This window comes from Lepisosteus platostomus, chromosome 24 (genome assembly GCF_059453375.1).
Source record: "Lepisosteus platostomus isolate fLepPlt1 chromosome 24, fLepPlt1.hap1, whole genome shotgun sequence".
NCBI classification, from domain to species: domain Eukaryota; kingdom Metazoa; phylum Chordata; class Actinopteri; order Semionotiformes; family Lepisosteidae; genus Lepisosteus; species Lepisosteus platostomus.
The window spans coordinates 12,437,519-12,462,704 of NC_142634.1; the positions used below are offsets into that span (position 1 = coordinate 12,437,519).

At 37.3% G+C, this 25,186-nt stretch overlaps 1 protein-coding gene across 1 annotated transcript in view; it reads left to right on the plus strand.

Annotated features, from left to right (window-relative positions):
• LOC148641684 (transmembrane protein 132D-like) overlaps nucleotides 1–25,186 on the plus strand; it is a 71,290-nt gene that overhangs the window by 18,284 nt on the left and 27,820 nt on the right. The window contains exons 2-3 of the mRNA XM_088618154.1: nucleotides 1,294–2,185; nucleotides 21,198–21,344. Coding sequence (XP_088474280.1) covers nucleotides 1,294–2,185; nucleotides 21,198–21,344 — 1,039 coding nt within the window. The remainder of the gene's footprint in view (nucleotides 1–1,293; nucleotides 2,186–21,197; nucleotides 21,345–25,186) is intronic.

Genomic DNA, 25,186 nt, shown 5'->3' on the forward strand with positions numbered 1-25,186 from the left:
CACAGCCTGACCAAACAGGAGGGAGTGTAGCTACTGTATATGGAGTCATGAAACTTTTATGTCATGGAAAGAGGAAATAAGAGACCAGGAATATTGTAAAGTCCATTAAACTTGGTGGGTCTTGGAAATGATCTTAAAATATACCCTTAAACGTTTTGAAATTTTAATTAAGCTATGTGTTAGCTGTCAGAAATATTCTTAATTTTTTAACGAAACCCAATTAAATCTAAGCAGTGATGATTTTAACCAGTAACAAATAACGTTTGCTATTGCTAATACTCATTGTTTGGCTTAAAATTACATTATATTATTTGCTCTGACGTCAATTTCTACTTGATGTCATTAATATTACCAAAGGCAAGTCAATACTGTTATGGATAAAATTTGGATTAAATAATAGGTCATTGATGCCCTTTTACTTTAACGAGAAACGTGTTTCTCATCCTCCTGCTTTTATAAACTAATTTTAAAAATTACTTCCCGAGCACAGAAATAAGGGGTGAATCTCATTCTCATTTCTCTGGGAATAATTTGTCTTATCCACATATCAAATGAGACCTTTTGAATTCTACATTGTATAATGCGTATGTCTAATCGTGGTTTATTCAGAGTAATGTACTGATCAGAAGAGCTGATAATTTTAAAAGAAATTATGTGAATTGTCTATTGAAAAATTAAAGCTTTTGTCTGAAGGGGTTCAACTGTGCTTAGCATGGATACTGTTATTAGTGCGTTTCTGTTGCTTTTGTAATGTATGAGTGCTACATTACGGTTATTTGAAACTTTTAAGAGTGTTATTTATCTCTCCATGGTTCAGTAAATTGGGCCTCTAGTAAGGTACATTCCCTTTACCTTGATATAAAAATAAAAAATGTTCCCTAAAAATGTAAGATTTATAGCAGTGAAAATTTCATTCACAAATCCACACTGTTGTCGAGCTTTTGAATCTTTGACGTTATTTACATGAAGTTTTTAAAATAAAAACCTAAATTCTGTATAAACATTAGAACTACGGAGCTCTTAGAAATGCACCGTAACATCCCATATGAGCCACTAATCTCTCGCTAAATTGCAGGCACTTCAGTAAAATTTGCTGCCAAGCATAAAAAGACAAAATGGGCTTAAGTAGTGTGTACTGTCGACAGCAATTACCTGCCTTAACGAAATTTGTGTGCAATCATGTTAAGTAGTTAATGTATCCATTTTCTGTGGATACTGAGTTAAGTTTAGGAATAATGTGAAGAAGATGATGTGAGGTGCTCTTTAAAAGTTGTTTTTCTCTTTTAATTTTAGAGCTTGAGAGCCGAGAGCTTTCTGACAGCGTGAAGAGCCCTTCATTCTTCCCTGTGAACCTGCCTGTCAGCTACCAGATCACCAATGCCAATTCTTTTTTTTTCCTCAAGGAAATCAGTCAGGATATCATGAGGAACTCTAGCATGCAGATCCACACAGAGCCCTTTGTGATACTCAAGACCAGTCAGCCACCTGTCATCAGTGCCAGCTATGGACCCCTGTCTGTGGAACAAACTGTCCCTCTCCACTTCATGCAGACTGCAGACCTGTTCCGCACCTCCACCAAGTTCACCTTCGATTGGAAGATCCAGTCATACATCCTTACCCAGAAGGTGTATTCCTCCACGCCGAAAATGCGGATTTTATTTTATATCTCGGGAAGAGACTGGGAGGCCCAAGGCGCTGAAGGTGCCGTGGATGACTTGCCTTGTGTCATTGTTTATGCCTTTTGGCAGACCCAAGAGGTCCGAAGTTCTTGTTCAATTAAAGGGGACCTTGGGATCTGTGTGGCAGAACTGGAGCCTGTTTTATCCTGGTTTAGTCCAGCAAGTGAGACTACTACTCGGGAAAGACCTGATCAGTCAGAAGGGAATTCAGTGGAGCTTTATTATACAGCACGGCCCAATGCAAACGGAGGGTGTAGCAGTGAAGATGTTAAAAAATGGGGCAGAACAGAGCAATATGAGTCAGACGATGGCTCCGTTACTCCTATGCAGAGGATTGGCAGTGTTCGTCTCTTTCAAGTGCCTCAGAGTGAAGCTTACCTCACCCAGCTCAAGCTTGGTGAAGCCATTGTTATACAGACATCTTCAAAGCCCCTTAAAAAGACCGATATCGCTACTTTTTATGTCTTTGTGTCTAGCGGATCTGCTGTAGACAAATTCATATTGAGGTAAGTCGTTTAGGGTTTAAAGGCTGTCTATTAAAGACTGCAGGAGGCAGCAGTATTAACATTTAGAAGACTAAAACCATATCAAGTATTAATCTATTTACTGTGAAAAATGTAGCGAATATTTTGATATTGTCTGGATGTGTGAAGTTGACAAATAGACATTTAGTGGAAGGCATAATAATAATGAGGTTTATACTCATGGTCAGAATGTCTCTTAAGTCTCACATTTCTCTTTTATTGACACTTTTTAACAGCATCCAAATAAATCCTTCTGGTATTGAAAAATGAACAAAACTATTTCACATATCACACACAAATACACGTAACGATCAAGGGAAGGTATCTTAATTGCTCATTAAGGGGGAATAGACATATCAGGTTTACCTTGTGTTACTTTGTCTGCTATTAGAGGCCTCTGTTGCCAAAGGGAAGGTCTCGTCAAATTCACAGGGAAGATTAACATCTTTAAATTTTTAATTTCAGTATTTGAGGCCTGTTTTGCAGTGTTTTAACTAGTTTCAGCGGGTTTGCAGTAATCTTTTCTATGTTCATTTCCTATAATGCACACTTACACATTCTTCAAACATCCTCATAAAAACATGTGATGGACATCATTTGACCTTTTTGTTCAGCAAGGTCCTATGGTGGAGCTACTGAACACAGCTTTGCCAGTCTCTGAGTTTACAGGAGCCTCCTTCAGAAAGAGCACTCATCTACAGTTAGCCCGGTCAGCTTCAGTGTCTTTTTGCTATTCCAGTCTAAGAAAACAGAGGTCAGACTGGTGTACCCAACAGTTTCTTAGCCAAGACGTATTTATTTATAATAAGACTTACAGTATGTCTCTTATTTCTGTGTCTGAGCCTCACATGACCTGTCTATCTGTGAAACCACTGTATCTAGCAATTAAACAATGAAGCCAAATGTTATGTTAGTGTACGGTAACTAATTTCAATATGTGAGCCACAGGGGATCACTGGGCAAGAGCTTATTCTGGTTTCTGTGGCGTTAAGTGGACTGAATGGTGACTAGTCCCCCTGTTATATAAACATGGATTTTAAAATTCACGATACTAGTATAAATTGAACTGAAACAAATTTAATTACACCCAAGTACTTTAAAACTAGAATCTTATGATAACCTCAGTGCTTTATCGGTTGTGTTGTTTGGTGTTGATTTTTTCTTCTTTGTGTTGCAATGGCTTGTTTAAATATTTATCCAATTGACTCAGCTCTAAAATCTCTGAGTATTTAAAACAAACAAGTTAACCGTTACCCCCAACTCTTTTCTTTCACTCAGTTCATCAGAATGTCACATGTTATTCAGGGGCTGATTAACTTCTTTCTAATCTAATAAATCACATATTAATATCATAAACAGAATAATTAATTTATTGTATTTATTAGTTAAGTTGTCAGCTACTCCTGGAGTGTCACTAGCCAACCAAGGTAGAAATGGAGTGTCTATGAGTTTTCTTTTCTTGGGTTATGCTATATTAAAACACTAGGGTCCATCTGGCTTCAGAATTAGGGTTTGAAAGTTAACTGATGTCTTTGTTTTTTGGTCAAAAACTTTTCTTAATTTTTTTCTTTGGTAGTAAAAATATTCATTACAAAATAGAACAGAAAAAAACCTATAGAGAGTATCCTTAATCCGATTACTAAACTCAGTCCAATGAAAGACGTTTACTGTGTTTATACACAAATGTAGCCTGAAGGAAGATCCTTTTTCTAAAAAGGATTGAGAACCAGGAGGCGTTTGTGAAGATCTGTGTGTTGACATTTGCCCTGCTAATTTCCATGTTTTATTTCTTAACTATGAATATATGTCAGCCGCAGCTAGAGGAAAAGTTCTAAGTCTCAAGCACTTAGTGGAGCAAATACAAAGTATTTATTTCTGTTTGATTAGCATATCATTTGTGGTTTCTTAATTTAATTCAGATAATATTAGCATCACTTTAATTGAATCAAGCAAAAATAATTGTTTCCTTTTAGGACACAAATTTGAATTTGAAAAACAATGATCTCTGACACAGACTGCCTTAAGTTTAGAATTCAAAATCCACTTTGACACTAGGCGTTTCTGACACCATCTATCACACCATCTATGACACCATCTTAGCCAGCAGCCATATCACCCTGCAACTCACAACTGGCAACCCACTGAAGCTAAGCAGGTGTGAGCCTGGTCAGTACCTGGATGGGAGACCTCCTGGGAAAAACTAAGGTTGCTGCTGGAAGAGGCGTTAGGGGGGCCAGCAGGGGGCGCTCACCCTGCGGCTCATGTGGGTCCTAATGCCCCAGTGTAGTGACGGGGACACTATACTGTAAACAGGCGCCGTCCTTCGGATGAGACGTAAAACCGAGGTCCTGACTCTCTGTGGTCATTAAAAATCCCAGGGTGTTTCTCGAAAAGAGTAGGGGTGTAACCCCGGCATCCTGGCCAAATTTCCCCATCGGCTGTTATCAATCATGGCCTCCTAACAATCCCCCTCTGTGAATTGGCTTCATTACTCTCTGCTCTCCTCCCCACTAATAGCTGATGTGTGGTGAGTGTTCTGGCGCACTATGGCTGCCGTCGCATCATCCAGGTGGATGCTGCACATTGGTGGTGGCGGAGGGGAGTCCCCATTACCTGTAAAGCGCTTTGAGTGGAGTGTCCAGAAAAGCGCTATATAAGTGTAAGTAATTATTATTATTATTATCTATTACGAATGCACTTTCTTTCTTGTATCGAAATATTGCAAAACTTATTTGCAAGTTTTTTTACCTGTTTTATAAACTGCCTTTTGGCAGCAGTCCCTCTTTCATATGCAAAAATAAAATAAAGAAGATCAGCTCAAACAGAAACATAATGAAGGCATTCAAGAACAGGTGCATGAAAAGGATTTTAATCTGGAGCTGTCACCCTATGATAGCTGCTATCCATGTTTCTGATGCATGTCTCTCTCGAGGTGCACTTTGACCTGGTAGTGCTTCAGTCCATGGCAATAGGAAAGACTCGGTTTCACTGGGTAAGAATCGGGGTGAGGTGCTAACCCTTGCTTTATATCCTGACAGGGTCCAAATTTCAGAAAGTGCCATTCTTAAACCTGACTTGCCATCATCCCATACATTATATTGCTTTTAAGGATACTGGATACTTTTGAATTGAACCTTTGTATCGCAAAGTTTTCTTTTAATAACATTTCCTGAGTCTCCTTGCCTCTGATCTTTAAGAGAGGCAGCTGAAGTTAGAGTCTTAGGGCTGTGCAAGGCTTGGACAGAGAGGGGGCTGAGCTGGTAAAGAATGTTGGTCATGTAGAGATAAAAAGACAAATCCTCTCAGGATTACCGGGGCTCAAATTGGTGTTGTCAAAGTCGCAAGATAAATTATGTCAGAGCTTCAACAATTCAGATTGGTTTTGCAGACATCACAGAGTGGTGTGTGGGTGGGGAGTGTATCTGCTCTTTGATGGTATTTAGTTATATATTGAGGAGAGACAGACTTTGCAGAAAATCCCAGTTTGTCACTTTGATTAAGAAAAAAGCAAGCTCTTCCATTTCTGTATGCCACTAAACATGATTGCAGTATTAATATTAAATTACAATTGCAGGCAGTACCCTTACTCGGATCTGTTCCTTAAGGTCACCGCTGTATTTCATTTGTTATTCTATGTCCTAGGGAAATTATCATGCAGTAGAGCCTGTAGCACTAGCTTACACAACACACACATGTCCATGTTCTGTTGCTTAATAAATGCATACTCTAGCTAGCGTTAATACAAAAATTACCACACAAAAGCTGCTCCCCACTGGATTTTAATTTCTTACTGAAGAATTTCAAATCAACACTGCGTCAAGACGAGAAGCAGTTTTTCCCTGGCTGATGCAAATCTTAATCTGGTGTGCCCTGTCTGGGTGCCAAGTCTGGCTGAAGCATACAGTTGTGCCCTGTTGCTTTAGCTGTGATTGCTGGGCTCATCCCAGTAGACTAAAAGATCATCTGGCCTCAGTCTGCTGACAAACATTAATCACATTTCTATCCACTTACAGGGGTTATAGGAAGGTGCAATGGTCTTTCCAAACTATGTTTTAGAGGTTAGTATGGCCACAAGGGTTGTGGTCTTTGTTGCTGAGCAACACCAGAGAAATCTAATCAGTATGGCCACATGTTTCACGACATGCAGTGAGAGTTGTTAATGAAACGGGTCTGGGTTTGGGCTTTTGCTTTCCAAATTGACTTCTTTACCTTTTTTTCTCCTTTAAAGGACAGAATTAATTTTCACTGTGTTTTTAGTTTGAAGGACCCACTCACTTCTGGCACACTGTCATACTCACTTCCTTCAGAGAATTCACTGCTTTTTGAAATTCCTTTAAGAAGGGATATTTTTCACTTAAGATCACCAGTGAAGCTTTCTCTTTTGTCTGCCTTTTCCTCCCGCTCTGTCCTTTTAATTCCATCTTTTTGATTTCCGTGTCTTCTTCCATCTCTGTCCACCTGCTTGCCTGTCTGCATTTCCTTTTCAGCATCCATTTTTAACCTTTGTGAAATTGTTGGCTGTTGGCAGACGTTTGTGGAATTCTCCGAGTGCCTCAGTAACATGAACGCATAGACGCCTGTAGAAATGGAGATAAAAACACCAGGAAACTTTGAATTATTGCATTGCACAGTGATGCCTTGGTTACTGGCAGTACTTTCACCCACAAGAGAGCAAAGCCTGCAGTGAAATTACTTTAGTAACTAAATGTGCCAGGGTCTGTGCAAGAAGTGATGGGGAACATGCAGTGTCCTTTCCCTCAATTGTCTTTTTACTGCAGCAGGTGGCCTGTTTGCCACAGTTTAGTTTCCACCTCATGGGCTGGTTTTCCATTCTTTCTTCATAATTATACAGTTAATTAAGAAGCTTTCTGTTTTCCATTTCTTTTAATGTTCTGGCTGAGCAGATGTCAGTATGTTCCACTGAAATCCACTTCTTTACTTAATGATTTGTCATTGAAAACGAAATGGAATTGCAGTGACAGAGAGAGCCCAAAGGGGGGTGGTTACTGAAAGAATAAACTGTGTAGATAAGCTGTATCTAACCAAATAAAACAACTAGCCTAAGTAATCAGTTTTATCCTGTTGTTTTTTCTGCCAATTCCAGATGACCAGGCTTGCCTTGTTGTGTGTCAGTAACACAACATCAGTAACATCCTTGGGGTCAAGAGAAGAGTCTTTCCCATTGTAAAATAAGATTGCAATGCTTGGAAGTACAATAGTGGTATGTTGCTAATTTATGTAAGGATAACTTTGAAATGAGCCGTTTAAATTATAGATAATGAGGTTAGTTCACATCTGTGTTATTCTTTCTGAACATTTGTATAAGTGAAGGAAACATTAGATTTGTATCTTTTCAGCGTGCATAACATGGAATTTTCTATTGCTTTATTTCACCAGTTAGGTAATATGAGAGCGAACTCTCAATTATACTGATGGACTAGAGAGAACCATGTGTATAACAGGTCATTGACTGGATCAATTGGAGTGAGGCACCTTTCTCAGAGGTACAGCAACAGTTTTCTTCCTGAGAGTGTGGACCCACAACCCTGAAGCTTACCCTTCTGAGCTTACTGGATTTCAGAGAACTGCCTCACCAAAATCCATTTAGAAATCGTATCACTGCAGATAACCATTTCTAGAAATACATTTGACTGGGTCAGGGGTGTTAAGGGTTTAGAACAGGGTTAAGTATACAATGAACTACAATAATACACATTTATCAGTGGTAGTATCTTCAAAGCAATAGGAGAAAAGCTCAATACAAAAGCTATTCATTGACTTAATAAAGCTTAGAGACCTAAACCCTTTAAATCCTAAGATAGAATTTATGAGCAAAATGAGTTACAAATCAAAGAGTTCTAGGATTACCTTGCATTAAGTGTATTGTTTTAGAAGCTATGACAGATGTGCAAGCTCTGCTAAAGTGAAGTACTTTCAATTCCATTCAATCATTTCAAATAAAGTACAATGTCATAATGTCTTTGTGTTTTTAGAACCATAACTGAAGTTAGTAATTTGGGTGAAATCTCTCACTAAGAGATGCATATGGTTGTTTTGTCTTTGTCCCTTTGAAATTTCAGTTTAGAAAGAGGTCCGGATAAAAAAAAAACTTAAAAATTGATTGACATTGTTTTTGGAAGTATGCTTTTCCAGAGTTTACAAAGGAGACTGCACAAGAGATATATAAACCTTGACATTTGTCCTTTAGAAAGGCTTTGTAAATGGTTTTGCATTCCAGTCAGCCCTACATCTGTGTGAAAAGTAATTAAGAATTGTGTACTCTGCCATGATAATTAGCCAATTAGACAAAGGAAAATTGGATTGTGTTTCTGCACAGGCACCCTGGGACCTCCTGGCAGGTGAGCGAAATTAAGTTCCGTTTCAGGTATCCAGCCTGCAACCTCAATGCTCTCAGTCCACAACTTTCCGACTTTCCCATTTTGTAGTTCAAACCTGAGAGCTGTTTTACTTCACTGAGTTTTACCTACAGTAATTACATAATGATTTGATCAGACTTAGTCATTATGTAACCATCTCTGTAGGGCGGAAACATGTTTGTGATTTTGAATTCGTGCTATTACATATCCGGATTACATTCAAAAATGTATTAAACATTTATTTACCTCCCTATGCTACTGGCATTAAAATAGAAAACAGATTAGCCCTGCAATCAGCCGAGTAACAGTAAATACAGACCTCTGGGAAATCATCCTAAATTCTGATTGTTTGTTTGTGCAGGGCAGTTTGCATCTATTAGCTGTGTTCGCAGGCCAAGCCATCTGGCAATGGAGTTGCTCTGTGTGTGCCATTATTTTATGAGATGATTGCTCCTAGGAGCTGCACAGCAGCCAGGTTATAATTATAATATTGATAAGTTTAGGTCTTCATGACGTGAGATGTTCTGACCAGTCTTTCTCCTTCAATATATTACTGTACTTGTATTCTTTTCCCGATTCCAATCCAATTCAGAAAATATCCCTTTCCAATAGAAAAAATAAATGGTTTAGTCCTGATGTTAAAGAAGCGACCTCCAACATATTTCCAATGAGAAAACCAAGGCAAGTGTGAAGTAAAACAATATGAAGTCACTTACTGTATGAGCTTCACAGTGTATTTTGATCAGATCTAAGGCAAGGTACTCAAAATACTTTTTATAACAAATACTGTTAGTATTTGTTAGTGACGTGAAACAATTTTCTATCCTGTTCTTATTCTTTTTTTACTCTTTTCATTATCGTTCTTTCATCTTTAATTACAACTAAATAGATTCAGTTCATTTTCATATGATTAATCCTCCTCTCTTTATCACTTGAGTGCAAGTGATCTGTCACAGGGATGGCCAGTTGCCATTACTTCTTTGAGCTGCTCTGCTAATGATGATGCTGGCACAGACACCATCTTTTTCAAGTGCTTTAATGAAGAATGCATAGTCCTAGAACACCGAATTTCTTAACATACAGTACCACTTTGTGGCCAATGCCCTTTCTGTATCATATGTTCTGTGTTGTAAATACTGCCCACCTTTGGCAGGACAGAAAAAGGGTTCTTCCATCTCACAGAAGCGACTGGAATTTTCCTTGATTGTCACTGAATATCAACTGAGACTCAGAGGTGCTAAGTAAACGTTTAAAAACAGAAGAAAATAGAGCAGAAAAGTGCAACACAACAGAATTCTTCCCTGCTCTCCTGCCTCTGGTAAGCTGTGTGGCTGTCAGTTACTGTCAAATCTGCCTGCCTGTTTAAAACTTTTATTAGAACTATTGAATCTGATAGCATGTAAAAATAATAAATTTACAAAACATCTTTGAGATTTCTTCTACCAGCCATACAATTAAAGGTAAGAGATTGTTCTGCATTTTAAATTGTAATGGCAGCAATGCTGACCTAAACCAGTTCACTTTATACCCTGAGAGAACGTCAGAGTCATCAAAAATTGGTAATAGATGAGGCAGGGATTGGGAGATATTGTCTACATACAGTATAGAACAATATATCATCAGCATTGAGGAAGTCATTATCTGGAAAACTTGACTGTTTTAAATCTGACCTTATCCCACTTACTAAGGGTGTTCCTCAGGGTTCTATGCTGGCATCTTTACTATTTACTGTAGTATTTACTTTTCTTCTTGGTCAGACTATTGCGGTCATGGACTTCATTTGCAGTCTAAATTAAATGGTACTCTTCTGATTTCTGCATTTTACTGCTGATACGTATTGTGATATGGATGTGACATAACATGTTTAAGTAAATGTTAATCTGGGACAAGCCTTGAGTTATACACAGAGGCCCTCAGCATCAATTTTGGGAGGTTAGTTATGAGTATTGTTGACAGTGTGGAACCGTTGATGAATGTTAAGAACTGTGGTGTTTCTTTTGGCCCTGTGTTATTTGTAAGACCCTTCCATTTTACTGGGACTGGACTGTGGGAACACCTTTCTGGGATATTTGCTAAGGGACTAACTAAGCTTTAGTATGTTTGTGTGTTAACTAAAAGTACTATCTCAGCACATAACATAAGCTTAAATGCATTGAATAGTTTACCTCAAGGTTATCTTACAGTATATCTTAGAGTGAAGCATTATAAGAAAATGCAGTTATCATAATTTTATTAACTTTTGATTTCAAATGTGATTCCTGTGTCATGGCAACATCTATTTTTTCCTTCTTAACTAATCTAGACAGCTAGAACTTTTATTAGGAGAATGTGGTCCTCATACATTCCAGGAAAAAATAGAAACATTAGTCATTGGTATCAGGGAACTAATCCATTTTTAAAGAGGAATAGGCAACGTCTTGAAAAGATAAAGTATACACAGTAGCAACTAAGTGAGAATTGTGCATCAAAGTAGCAGCTGCAGGAATGATAGCCTTAATTTCACTCCTTAGCAGAGTGCAATCTTCAGTAACCTTATGTTCCAGAATCCCCAGCTTCGCTGAATGAGTATTTATTGTTTTTTGTTTTCTTTTTTTCATCTGAGACCAGCGAGCACATCTGTGAGGAGATTGTTGCCCTCGCATAGTCTAAGAAAAAAAGAAACAGAAACATTAATTTCTAGCAACGAATTGACTCCCGGATAAAATGGGACCACATGACGTGGTTGGATAATGTCGACGTTGCTCTCTGCCTGCAGTTTAGATATCCTCCCCGTGTTCACATGTTTCCAGTTTCTTTCCACAGTACCAGGACATACCGGTATGTCAATTGACTTCTGGGGAAATTGGCCGTAGTGCGAGTGTGTGCATTTGTGTCTATCTGTCTTTGCCCTGCGATATACTAGCATCCCATCCAGGGTGTATCTGGCTCCCCTACAACCCTGTGTTGGATAAAGTGGTTAGATAACGGATGGCTGGCTGGAAGTGATTTAAATTGCTATTGATTAAAAATCCATGTGCTTCAAATCAGCCAACCATGATTTTACCTGAAGTAACGTAAAGTTGTGTGACAGACTGGCCCAAATTTTGAGTTGGAATATGTCCTGTCCCTCTCATTAGGAATGTCAGTGATTTATGTTATAACTGCAGCTCTTGTTCTCATCAAAAGCAGAAAAGCAGAAGAAATGTGAGGTTTTCAGCTTTGAGGGTCGATAGGCCTAAGGGGCACGTGACCAAGGTTATGGGCTGCTTTGCAGATTAAACTCTGTCAGGCTGACACCCCTGCCAAGCTCCAAAAAAAGTGTGATGGATGACAGGTGCAGCACCTGAAAACAAAGCACCTCACAAGCTGTCAGCTTTGCTCAAAGTGCCCATCCATCATCCTCCTACCCCTGTGCGTAGCAGCCTGCTTCAGAATCCTCTCCATTTGCAGCCACTGGTACTGTACCTCCTCTCCTCCTCTAACTAGGGGAAAACCTCTTTTTTAAAACACCAGAAGAAAACATTTTCTCTGCATGCATGTGATTTGCTTCACAGAACATCCCAACTAAAGGAGGCTTCAGTACAGTATATTGTCTAAAGGTGACTGTGGTGGCAGAAGGTGGGCTCATTTTTTTAATTTACAGTTTTTTCATCAAAGCCATCTTTCTATCATTGAAAAAATAATTTGCTTTCCACATTTTAGCACCCAGGTACTCTTTAATGTAAAAGAGAAAAAAATGTACTGTATATAGATAGGACCCATGAGTCCATTAAATGAAACTTACATTCTGATAATTCATTCACAGAAGAGAAATTAAACTTTACTTTTTAATAGTGTCAAATTCTTTAACCTTAAACACTTTTTGATTCATTTTCTGTATAGAGAATAGCAGACTCCAAAAGTTAAGAAGTACTGAAATCTAAAAATACATACAAAATATCTGAAATACTGTAGATGACAATGTATGTCTAAAGTATTTTTAAAGTATATTTAAATATTATTTACCAATACTCGAACAATATTTGATTTTACATATGTTTTTGGCTTTAATATAGATTCAGTATGTGGCATGGTGGCACAGTGGCTAGCACTGCCACGTTGGAGCTCTGGGGCCCTGGGTTCAGTTTTGGACTCGGGGTGCTATCTGTGTGGAATTTGTATGTTCACCCCAAGTTCGCGTGAGTTTCCTCTGGCTGCTTGTTTAACATTAAAGACATACTCGTGGGTTTAATTTGCTTCTGGGAAAACTGGGCCTGGTGTGATGTGTGCATGTTTGTATCTGTGTGTGCCCTGCAATGGCATCCTGTCCAGGGTGTATCAAGCTCTGCGTCCACTGATTTCCAGATGATTTGATTTCATTGATGCTATAGACGCCAATTTAATTAGACTGACAATTTAAATAATCGGTAAAAATCACACCCATATGTGCATCTGAAAGAGCTCCACTCTGACAGAGAAAGTTTTTGAAAAAATGTATTTTATAGTATCCACAAAGCCTTTAAGCTATCCTTGCGTTAACAGGAAATAAATGATCAGGTCTTTCCATGTCCAATATCAACCTTGGAAAGCAGTTTTACTAAAACTAAAAAAAGTTATTTTAAACAAGTGTCCCAATGTCCTCCACTGCATAAAGAGTTACAAAAACAGGAATTGTTAAAGTGAGCTCCCATGTTCGTTAACTAAATCTAGACAGGAGTGACTTCCTTGTACCCCTCACTGCATACTTCAGCAGGGCTAGGGCTAAGATTCCCATCGTTATCAACATCTTAATGACATCCTGCAGCTGGCTGGTGTCTCTTACCTTATGAGTTGAGCTTTTTAGTGTTTCATTCAGAAAGTCCCAGCACTTCCCCAGAGAATGGGCCTGCTTCTAACTATAGAATTGGAAAACAAGCACTGCTCTCTTTATTAGAGAGCAGAGTGTGGTAGGTCACCTTGAAAAGAAAAAAAAAGTGAAAAATATTTTAATAGACTGTAGGGCCTGTCTTTTAACTACTACTGTTTCTGATCCTTTTTATTCATTTGTTCATCTATTAATTTTCGAACCGCTCCTTCCAGTTCAGGGTCGCGGGGGAGCCAGAGCCTATCCCAGCAAGCAATGGGTGCAAGACAGGGTTCACTCTGGACAGTACGCCACTGTCCATCACAGGGCACACACACAGAAACTGGGTCCAGTTTTCCCAGATGACATTTCACCTGCAGTAGCAGTGTGTCTTTGGACTGTTGGAGGCAACTGGAGCACCCAGAGAAAACCCGCATGAACGTGGGACCAACAAACTCCATACACATACCAGCTCAGGTCTGAAATTGAGCCCAGGGTCCCAGTGAGGCAGCAATGCTAACTATTGTGCTGCTTAAGGGCCCTTATTATTGCATTTCAAAAGTGACAAATCCGAATGTGATTTAAATGGTTTTAGGCCCAGATGTAATAAGAAAGGCCAGTGACAGTACAAGCATAGCATAATTTGTGGTGGGATTATATCACATCACTATCCCATCATTGAATGTTGGGATAAGATATCCCACCAATATGTTAACCAGTGGATATACAGTATACTGTATATAATGAGTGTATCTCTGCTCTCCTGGGATTCAATTACTTGTGGGCTTAGAGCCACAAATCAGCACTTTCTATGCAGCAGTTGACTGCTATACCAGACGTCCTGGTCATAACCTTATTTATGCCCATTATTCATTCTACATAACTGAAAAATGTTTTTAGCAAAAATAAAATGAAAGTCTGCATTCAATATGTGAAGGTACACCCTTCCAGGGTAAGGTGAAAGTTAAGAGCAGCAGCTTGCATGAATTGTGAGTTTAAACTTAAATTAATTTCTTCGTCCAGCAGAAGGAACTCTGTAATGAATTCTTATTTCCACCTTGAGAAGTCTTATGGCATTTCCCTCTTCAATAATTTAGTTTGAATCACATACAATGTGCACATTAACAGGAAGCTTAGGCAACACAACTGGGGAAACCAGAAATGCCCAAAAATATATTTTTAGCAGTTGTAGGCATAAGTACCAGCTCCTTGGGTGCTGTGTGTATTTGAGCCTCCCTGATATTTATTGATCAGACAAGATATTAAAGAGAGCAGAGATGTGTTTAGACCTTTTTATGTGTGCATTTGGGAGATTGCTGTAGCGTGTATACATGATGTACATTGATTGTGTGCAATAGTTAGGTGTGGAAAACATTACTGCAGGGACATTTGTGTGCTTTAAAATAGTGTGAACAGCACCTTAATAAATAATAATACAGTGCATTGTGAACAGCCCCCTCTACAAACAACTGGCAGCCAAGGATGATGGGAAAACTGCTCCTGTGATCTACAGTAGCTGGCAAATCAGCTTCCATTCTGTATTCTTTCTTGTCTTGTACGTGTATTTGAAAATCTAGCTTGTTTACAGAATGTCCCTCAGGTATCTGGAGCATACAGTATATTGAAAACTGTAACATTTTAAAGAACTAATGATCCTTGGTTGATAATGAAAATGCCTCAAAAGATCTGTTCTCAAAATTAATGATGAAAACAACCATCATTCGTTTAGTGGCATTTTTACTGTTACTGTAGGTCTTTTGTTAATTTATGTATGTTTTCTTGTGGCTTAGCATGGCTGTCTCCCAGCACTGGGGCCCTAGGATCAATTCTGGATCAGGAGTGCTCTCTGTGTGGAGTTTTTATGCTCTGTCTGTGCTTATCTGAGTTTCCTCCCACAATCCAAAACCATACTGGCAGGTTAATTGGCTTCTGGAAAAACTGGTCCTGGTGTGACTGTGTCTGTGTGCATCCTGTGATCTGGCATCCTGTCCCTGGCTGTGGCCCTTGTCTGTGGTCCTGAATTTTATGAAGTGGTGAGAGAATGGATAGGTGGATATTTTATGCATGAAACAGATCTTTGTATTCGTGCTGTGATTTAAAGTTGTCCAAAATCCATCTTAGAATTTGCCAACAAACTATTTGACAAGCCTTATCTGTACCACACGTTTGCTGTGTCTTACAGTAATGCCCAGAATGAAACATCCACCTGGACTGTAACTGAAAAGACTGCTTATTTCTGCTGCATAAGTCTCAAAGCCTTGCAAATATCATTGAACTTATTTAGAATCTCATCTAAGACTACCAAGCTATTTGTGACAAGTTTCTGATTCAGATGGAGTTATTAGCACCTGTGTCTTAGTGTTTGCAAATTGAAACAATCCAAAGGGTGTTTCTGGTGGAAGTGTAGAACCTCTTTCTCTTTCCAATCTGTGTGCTTGAATATTTTCATGTGATGTGGCCGACCTGTGTATATCTCAGAGGCATGTGAGAACGTTTCTATAAAAGGCAAAGAATAAATGAAAATAACACTGACAAAATATTAAAACATTCTAAAAAAGAAACCACCATCCTAAAACATAGCTGTATCAACCATTAAAAATCCAAACAGGGAAATAATATTAATATGAGGTGGTTGATGTAAAATGTATAGCCCAACTGATAAGATAGGACTAAAAGAGCCTTCTAAAGAATGTACAGTATATGAAAAAACTGCATGATGTCTCTTTTAAAAGATCTATCAACCAAGCAGTCAGACAAGGCAATAAGAAATGACAGATGCAGAAAACAAACAATGCAATTGTATTGTAAGGAACATGCTTAGAAAGTCAGAGGGAGTTTCTGCTTATGAATCCTGTTTATAGGCCATGAAAGGAATATTTCCTTATGTAGCAAGACTGCCAAGTATTCTGCATTGCTTGACAAATCACTTTCTGAAAGTGACAGGCATGATGTCAAATTGCGACACAACAAGGTACTTAGTAAAAGCAAGGAAAGTTGTGAAAGAAATTGGTGTGATCTTGCATGGCAGTCATTTCTATCCATTGTCAGAAAGCCACTTATTATTATTATTATTGCAGTAGAGCAAGCTTTGATGTTGATAGACTGAGAGGACATTGAGATATTTTCAACTTCCAACTTCTTTTGAAACCAATGCTGATGTGCTGCTCAGACAGCTCAATCAACATATTCAGATTATATAAATGAATGTTACTTCAGACAGCTGTTGATAAAAGGTGGCTTGCTCAAAAGATAAAATCACTATTTAATAACAAAAAAACTTGATGTAAGCTGATCTACATGCTTTAAAAATGTATTTATTTTCATAAATCATCTTCAGAAAGTAATTTTACCAAATGGTTGAAATAAGCAGTTTAGCAATGTAGCCCTTGTCACTGGTAGTAGGAATGGGGGGATAAGGAGTTGTATTCTCAGTTTGGATCTCATCACACCACACTGCTAAACAGAATATTTGTTGGAAAGATGTATTTGTACTAAAACCAAAAGTACATATTTGCCAACATGATCTAGGGTTCTTTGTTCCATTACTGGTATAGTCAAGATAATTTACCTGAATTTAACGTGATGGGTGCATTTAGTAAATGAACTCTTTGCAGCACAAATACTGCAGTTTGGATGACACTGAGAACCTGGTATTGCATAACATGTAATGTAAGTAGTGTACTGACAGTATCCCTTAGAACTATTCTTCTTCTTTTGCCATTGAGACCAGCACTGAGTAAGAATGTCTGTCACTTTCTGTGCAATTTATTGGCTTAACTTGTGTTGTTTGCAGTTCTTTCCAGCTGTGTACCGGAGTCCTGTTCCTGGCCTTGGTCATGCATGCCAGAGTTAGGACAGTTTGTACTGTTCCAACAGGATGTATAGAGTGCATACAGTGTGCATGCACATCACAGGCTTCCCAATCTGTGGTGTATGTGCACCCTGTAGGAAATGAAGGTAAAGAGTTTCATAATATTTTATCTTGCAGGATTGCAGGAAATCAAGGCAGAACATGGCACAGCTCACTTGATGACTTCTGAAGTACAATTATTTTACAGAAGCCAGACAGGCTTAGAGATATTAGGAAATGATATGTTGTTAAACATATATATTTAAGATCTCAGACTTCTGTCACACCAGATGAGACTATTGCATCCTTTTCTCGGGTGTCAATGCTGCCCTTGAAACTTCTTTCTGCGTTTCAACTGGGACTTTGCTTTGCATCAGATTGGTGCTTAATTTTTCAGATTACGTCTCCTCCCTCAGAGAACAATAATGTGCAAGATGGCATTGTACTATTTGAATGTTTATTGGAGGATTCAGGGATAAAACAACAAAACATTGCTAAGTGATTAAGTAAAAATATTACATTTGTGATGCACTGCACTTCTGGGAATGAGTAGTGCATAATTTCTGTTGTTATAATTACTCTTTTCCTAATGATCATCTGTTTAATAAGCCCTACACTCCTTCGTATTTGGTTTGCAGGGTGTCAGTGTCATCACAGATTTAAATGAGTGAGAATAAAATGTGTTGATGATATTGAAGAGATGCAGAGAAACAATTACAAAACATAAAAATCTCCAAATAGATTGTGCCTCCCCTCCAGTTTTTCTGGCTATAAATCATCTGAGGCATTATTCTCAAACAAATAAAATAGACTTTTGATGAGAATTGATGAAGTTGATCTTTTTGTTTCCCATTTATTTGGTCTTTACAAATCTCAAAAGTGGGAATTAGAGAACTCAAGGCAATTCCAATTCTGATTCTTCTATTTTCAATTTACTTTCCGCCAAGAAAATGTATGCTTGCAGATGTCTCAAGTGCCCAATTTACATAACTGCACACCTAAAATCCAGTTGCCGCAAAATGATTCTCGTTACCATTTATTTCCATTATCGTTCCTGAATTTTAGTCAAATGCTTTCCCTCTGTCAGGAAACATTCAGTTCATTTCCTAGTTTAATTAAAGACTCCAGTTCATGATTTCTTCATCTTGTCATTATAAATATTTTCCGTAGTGAAGACTGACATTCATGTATCGCTTACAGTATGACGAAGGACACTGAAAGAACTTTTTGCATACAAAAGCATTTCTTTACATTGAGTGATACAGAAATTGAGTGAGCCTTAACCGTATTATTATCTCACTGTATTTTATTTATACAGTACTTGTTGTACACTGATTAGCATTTTTATCATGTACATTTGACACAATTGTAAAATAATACTAATAATAAGGGGTATTAAATGTGCATAAATTAAGTTAGAAGCTTGTTTCCAAGACAACATTTTCGCTGGTAAACAAGACACATTAATATATAAAGACACGATAGAAGTGTTTGCTTTTTATCATTCTATTTTATGTAGGTACTGTATCTGTGAGTGTACTGTAAGTGTGAAGATGTGTGAATTGAATCTTATGGTACTTCTTTAAAGGGATCATGACCATGACTCAGGAGAAGAATGTTGACTGTGATATTGTTTCCTGAGGTAGTTTAGGGACAATTAATTACTTAGGGACAGTGGATTGGAATTTCTTGATAGATAGCATGGTCTGCACCTTGAGAATATTAAATGCATTGGGAATCAGTGGAAAGCAAAATCCAGAAGATTTTATTTTCACGTTCAACAGAAAGACACTAGGAAGTGCTAAAAATTGTATGTATCAAATTGTATGAGCCTTGACCCCTGTTGGCTACTTACCTCCTCTTATTAAACTCCTGAATCGTACATGTCAGGGGTGGATTTTGTACATACTGTGTAGGATATTTAGTCATGTGTTCCAGCAATAAGGCTACGTAGTATGGACAGTCATGTGACAAATCAGGGATTACTCTCATGACATGCAACCTGTCTAGGCAGAATATCCATTTCAATATCCTGTGGCCTAGATGGATTCAGTCTGAGATAGAAAAAACAATTCAGAAGCGAGACTTTTAAAAAAGATCTTTGCAGAAATTACTGGTATGTAATAAACTCTTTTTCAAGATCAATTGTAAACAGACGTGGGCCCTTTTATGTATTGATTTTCTCCAATACGCACTCAAGCGCATAATTTCACAGAATGGGCCCACTATTTGCGAATTAGTGATCTGTTTACCTTTAATTTGGAGAGTGTGTGTGGGATCAGCAGCTGGGTCCCTTGCCACCTCTGCTCAGTGCCAGTCTGAAGCTCGATTAGATAAAACTTATTCTTAACAAATTAGGGGCCAGAAGAGCATGGAACCATTAGTATAAATAAATTGTCTCTTCGACAAGAACAAAGGGCCAGCAGCCTTAATGAATACCAAACAAGTTGCCTGAATTGGAGCTTTCTAATTGAGCATTCCCTGAGGTCCTGTCTCAGCCTCTGAAAGATTCATATCAAACAGAACAACCATCCATTCATATCAATGACTCTAGCTTACTTATTCACCTGCCAATATGAGAATCTTTGTTTGAACTTGTTAAATGAATGTCTCCTACCACCTCCTCAGAATGTCCCTATTCAGACTAGCCCTGCAGACCCTACAATCTGTATCTCTGCTCTGCAGCTTATAACCTGTCACCAACACTACAAGATCTGAACATACTATACGCATGTCTGGAACTCTGTTTTGCTCATGTTTGCCATTCTAGTATAATGCATTGGAATGCAGCATCTTAATTTCTGCAGTTGTGCATCTTGTACTGGATTGATTTCTTAATTGTTTAGCTTACGTCTGTGATCTTATGCTCTATCCTGCATTTGTTCATTGATTCTCTGCTGTATTGTCTTAGGTAACTTTTTGACATTTTGCTGTATTTTGATATAATATATACATATATAACTTATATAGATACCAACATATGAATATTGTATTAGATTAATATATTTGTCTATTATATATTAATGTATTTGTTTTAGTCCATAGTGACATACTGTATATCTTTATCCAGTAAAATACCCAGCTGTATAAATGAAACAATCTGAGAGTAGGACTTTGCCTAATGTTACAACACCCATGACTCACCTGGGGTCTGGGCCACAATCTACCAGTTACAGATCAAGAACACTAACCACTACACTTTCATAACAAATGTATGTTTCATATGAAAATAATAATTTGATTCTTGTGTTTTCAATTTTGCAATAGCTTTTATTGAGGATATTGCTAATTTGATAAAGTTTAAATAATTGTGAAGAGAGATTCACTTTCCATTGATAGTAAGATCAGAGAAACTGGGTCTCGTCTGAGTTGGGTAGTTAAGGATGTTGACTAATACACTGATTTGGTTATTCATTTGGTCAGGAGCTATTCTCAAAGGACAAAACCACACAGCAATTCTTGAATAATTTATTGACTTCCCTGCAGTAAGTATACCACAGAGATTTAAAGCTTGAAAGTAATAAATAAAGAAAAACACACAGAGACTCATTTGTTGTATGTATACTGCATGTTTTCACCCTCATGGGGTGTGGTTGTGTTTCTCAAAAATGTCTTCACCTTGAAAAGACCAGGTATTTCACTTTACCCAGTAGCACTAATTTTAAAATTGTTTAGGTGATTTTCCATTCTCTTCTGGAACCCAATATTCTACTGCCAAAGAGACAAAATATCTATTTTATTTAATATTTAACACTGAATTCACATTATAGGCATGATACATTCACTGTTATTCTTATATGATTTTATATAATCTTAAAATGAATAAATGGAAAGTCTAATATTTATCAATGCAAGAGATTTTTCTCTAGGGACCAATAGGTCTACTATACCTACTGGAATGACCTAATCTTTTTTAAACAACAATTAAGCCATAACTTAATTTGTATTTTCTCTTGTTTCTCACAGAGCAGTGATAAAGAAGAATGTCTCCTTCCTTAATGCCAGACCCAGCAACTCTGTCTTGTGGGAAATTAACCTTCAGAAAGGAGAACCAGAAAATGATGGGACCATCACTATGCTTTGTCAAAAGAAGTCAGATGTTTCAAGAAAAAGGCAAGCCAAAGACTTTACACACAGCGTTGTCGTACATTTTGATGAATAAATTTCATTGAAAGACATTGTGCTCTTATTTTAGTGCACCCCAACTGGACTTGGTATTTATGGACAGTAAGTACCAACAAACCTTTTAAAGTGTGGCTTTTCAAGTTACACTTTTCAGTGTTATTTATTAAATTGATACATTTGAATTAAATGAGATTAAATGAGATGTTCCAGTGCTTTACACAATTATGTTTTAGTGTGGTTACCTCTTAAACCTTTGGGATTGGAGCTTTCCATAACCATACTTACATTCTTTATAGGTGGTCTACACTTATTTGTTTGGTAACAAAAACATTTGTTGAACATGTTCAGTGTTATCTTACATATGTTTTGATTCAGCCCTCTCTTCCAAATGATCAGAGCTTACATCCTCTTCTGTGGTTATAACTGAACAAGTGTGATTGAGCTTTGCTGTAATTGGGAATGATACTTCTGGGAACTGATCCTCCGAACTCTGTGAGTGTTGGAAATCCCACTGAAATCCTGTTACAGTGTGCAGATCCTTTTCAAAGTCTGAAGAATCTATTTCTGGACATACAGTAGCTGAGACTTGAAGTTATAAATTATAATCACAGAAGGCAAAGACTACCGATAGTTTGTGAAACCATTTCAGTATACTTTTGCCATACCTTGAATTACAGTATGTGCTAAATTAAATTGGTAAATCACTGGATGCAATTAACAATGGAACAAACCTTACTGTGAGCTCTGTCCTTTGATGAATCTGTGTAATGCTCATTACGCAGGAAAGAAAGCTGCGGTATGTGTTTGTGTTTTCAAAGACGTCGAATTCTGATCTGTCTAACCTTCTAACCTGAACGTTTGCTTCTGTTTAAACCTGTAAACATGCACTGATTGCACTAAAACAAATATCTCAATTTTCTGGAAATCATGAAGTCAAATATTTCTTTTGTTTTTATACTTTTTTTGGCAGTTGTTATTGGTCATACACCAAAGAATAAGGAAAAAAAATATTATCCAGGTAGCACGAATGGCAAAAAAACCTTTGATCCCTATGAAAAAGAAAATGTTTCTACATGTCCAAAATATTGCTTAATATATTTGGAGAGATTTATATTTTATGTACATGATTATTGCTTCTAAATAAAAAACCTCTATTGTCAATTACTCATATTCATTTTGAGTAAAATCGACACTGCTCGGATCTCACCCTAATCAGCATCATTGATGACTTTATCTCATGCAGATTATCTGTTTACTCAGGTGTTTTGATTAGCACTGGGGATTGTAAAGTCCAGATGTGAGAATTGAACGTACAGTGTATTCCTGAGGCTACAGTTTTAATGAAAAGGAAAAAAAATATCGATGATCCTTCTTTTAATTAAAACAATTAGAAGCTGAACCTACAGTCTGTTTCGGTTTAGCTCTGTCCTCTGACACTGGTAAAAAAATCATTAGAACCTACTCCAAGGACACACAGATCTAGCTCTGCTTCTTATTAGGGCATTAAATGACAAACTAAGGTGTAAAGGGAAAAGAGCCTGTAATCTGTAATCTACAGCTGGGTCAGAATTAATTAAATAAACTGTTGTGTGCCAGTTCCCCTTCATCTACAGTCATTTGCATATGCTGTAATTTTTAAAATTGCAGGCTTAGGGACTAATGGTGAGCACCTGTCTGCTATTATACTCCTTAAGCATTCATTATTACATATACAAACTATTTGGGGCAAAGTATTTGGTATTGCTATAATACAGCAATTTGTTATAGAAATGTATGACTTCCATTGGTAGTGAAAGCTTGATAAGCTATACATAGTCAGGGGTAAATGGGTAGCATGTGCCTCATAATTGACAATGAATACTACAGTAAATAACATTTTTTATAAAAAATGTTATGAATTTGCTGTTTATTATTTATCAGGTGCTGATTTAACAGTCATAAAGAACTATAGTAGGTATGCTTAAAATATAAAAATGAAGCTCCATTACAAATGTATTAGTTAAACATTAAAGTGTTTGCAATCTAAAGAAAAAAAGTAAATCTCTTCTACCAATTCTTATACCACATGTTAAGGAAATATATAGTTAAATGTCTTCAATTGATGAGCCAAATGATGAAGATGTAGGCAACACTTTCTACATGGTCCTTGGATTTGTTAAATGATCATAAAATTGATAGGGTGATCCTGGAATTTTTAGAAAATCCTTTGGCTGTAGCAGACAAAAATTGATTAAGGAATGAATTCAAATCAACATGACTTTTCATACATGTACAATTTGTGTGAATTGTGTGAAGACAGGAGTCTGTCAGAATGTCTATACCCTTGGGGATCTTTCCTGTGTCATTGCTCAATCCAAGGTGCAAAGGTGATTAAATAGAATAATCTCTTTCACTGCCTGGAATGGTCAACACTGATTCCTTCTGATACATTTTATCTCCCTGGAAATTGAGATCTAAAGTGACTGCATACAGTTATCATGTATTAATTAAACATTTCTCTCAGAGTATCCCTTCTAATATTCTTCAGGAGGTGGTCTTTGCTATGTGTTTTTTCAGATCAATATTTCTTCTTTTGCTTTTCTTTAATGTAGTCAAATCATACTATTTTGAATTTTATTTTTATTCAGCTCTTAAAAGTAGGCCAGAAGAGAAGTTTAGACAAACCATTCATCTCCTGGCTTTTGTGCAGAGTCTCTTGGGAAAAACAAGAAGCTTGCAGGATGCAATGCTTTATCTTCTGGCTTTGTTACAGAATGGAAATGAGCCTCTTGCACTAATGGGATAGTGAGGTGAAACTGTGGAGCTTTCTTCTGGACTGTTCAAGAGAACAACAACAAGTACTGTGTTATTGTACATCTGGGAAAATCATTATATGGAAATGTTAGTGACAATAATTTGTGTTGTACATTGGTGACATTTCGGCACAAATTTATATTATTAGTTTACTGTTATACTACGTATACAAACATGTAGATGTGGTTGTGCGACTGGGTGTATTAAATGTAAGACAGTAAAGTTAATCAGTGTCAGTTATATTCCTTTTCTACATTGTGCCATCTGTGGTTTGTTTAATACACATTGAGAAAGAGGAACAACAATACACTGACAGCAGCTAAATTACTCAATCATCCATCCATTTCCAATAACCACTTAGTCCAAAACAGCATTGTGGAGGACCAGAGCTGAACCTAGCAGACAATCGCACAACACAGGTTACAACCTGAATAACGTTGGTCCATTACAGGATTACTAATCGGTGAATACTGTGTATATTGTTAATTCAGCTTGTGTTACCTTACCCTCAACTTCAGGCTTTTGTCATCTGTTGATTTGCTTAATATTTATATGGTAAATTATAAGTTATGGATATCTAAGGAAGAAAGTTATGGATCCTTTAGTTTTGCCAGTTTATTCTACATGTTTTGCTTAAGTAATGTGAATACCAAAAAAATGAAGAATTGCAGTCTACCATTGATTTTTATCCTACGCACTACCTGTCCTGATATTAAACTTCCCTTGGGGACCAGGATATATATTTGTTAGCATTTGATATGAAATGAAGGTTATTTGGTTTTCCTCAGGGGAGCCTCCAGCAAGCTCTCTTCAGGTTTTAAAGACAGACACCCAAGTCTAACTCCACAAGTCCTTCAAGATTTTGCTTTTGGAAACATACCTTTTTTTTTGTCTGTCATATTCAAGGTTGTTGTTATGTCTTCAGGGATAATGCTATAATGTGAAAAATATCTTCCTACTGTATAAAACAGCATTTTTGTAAGTATCCCCCCCCCAACAAAAATTGTAGTTTCAGATGACTGTTTTATTGACAAGGA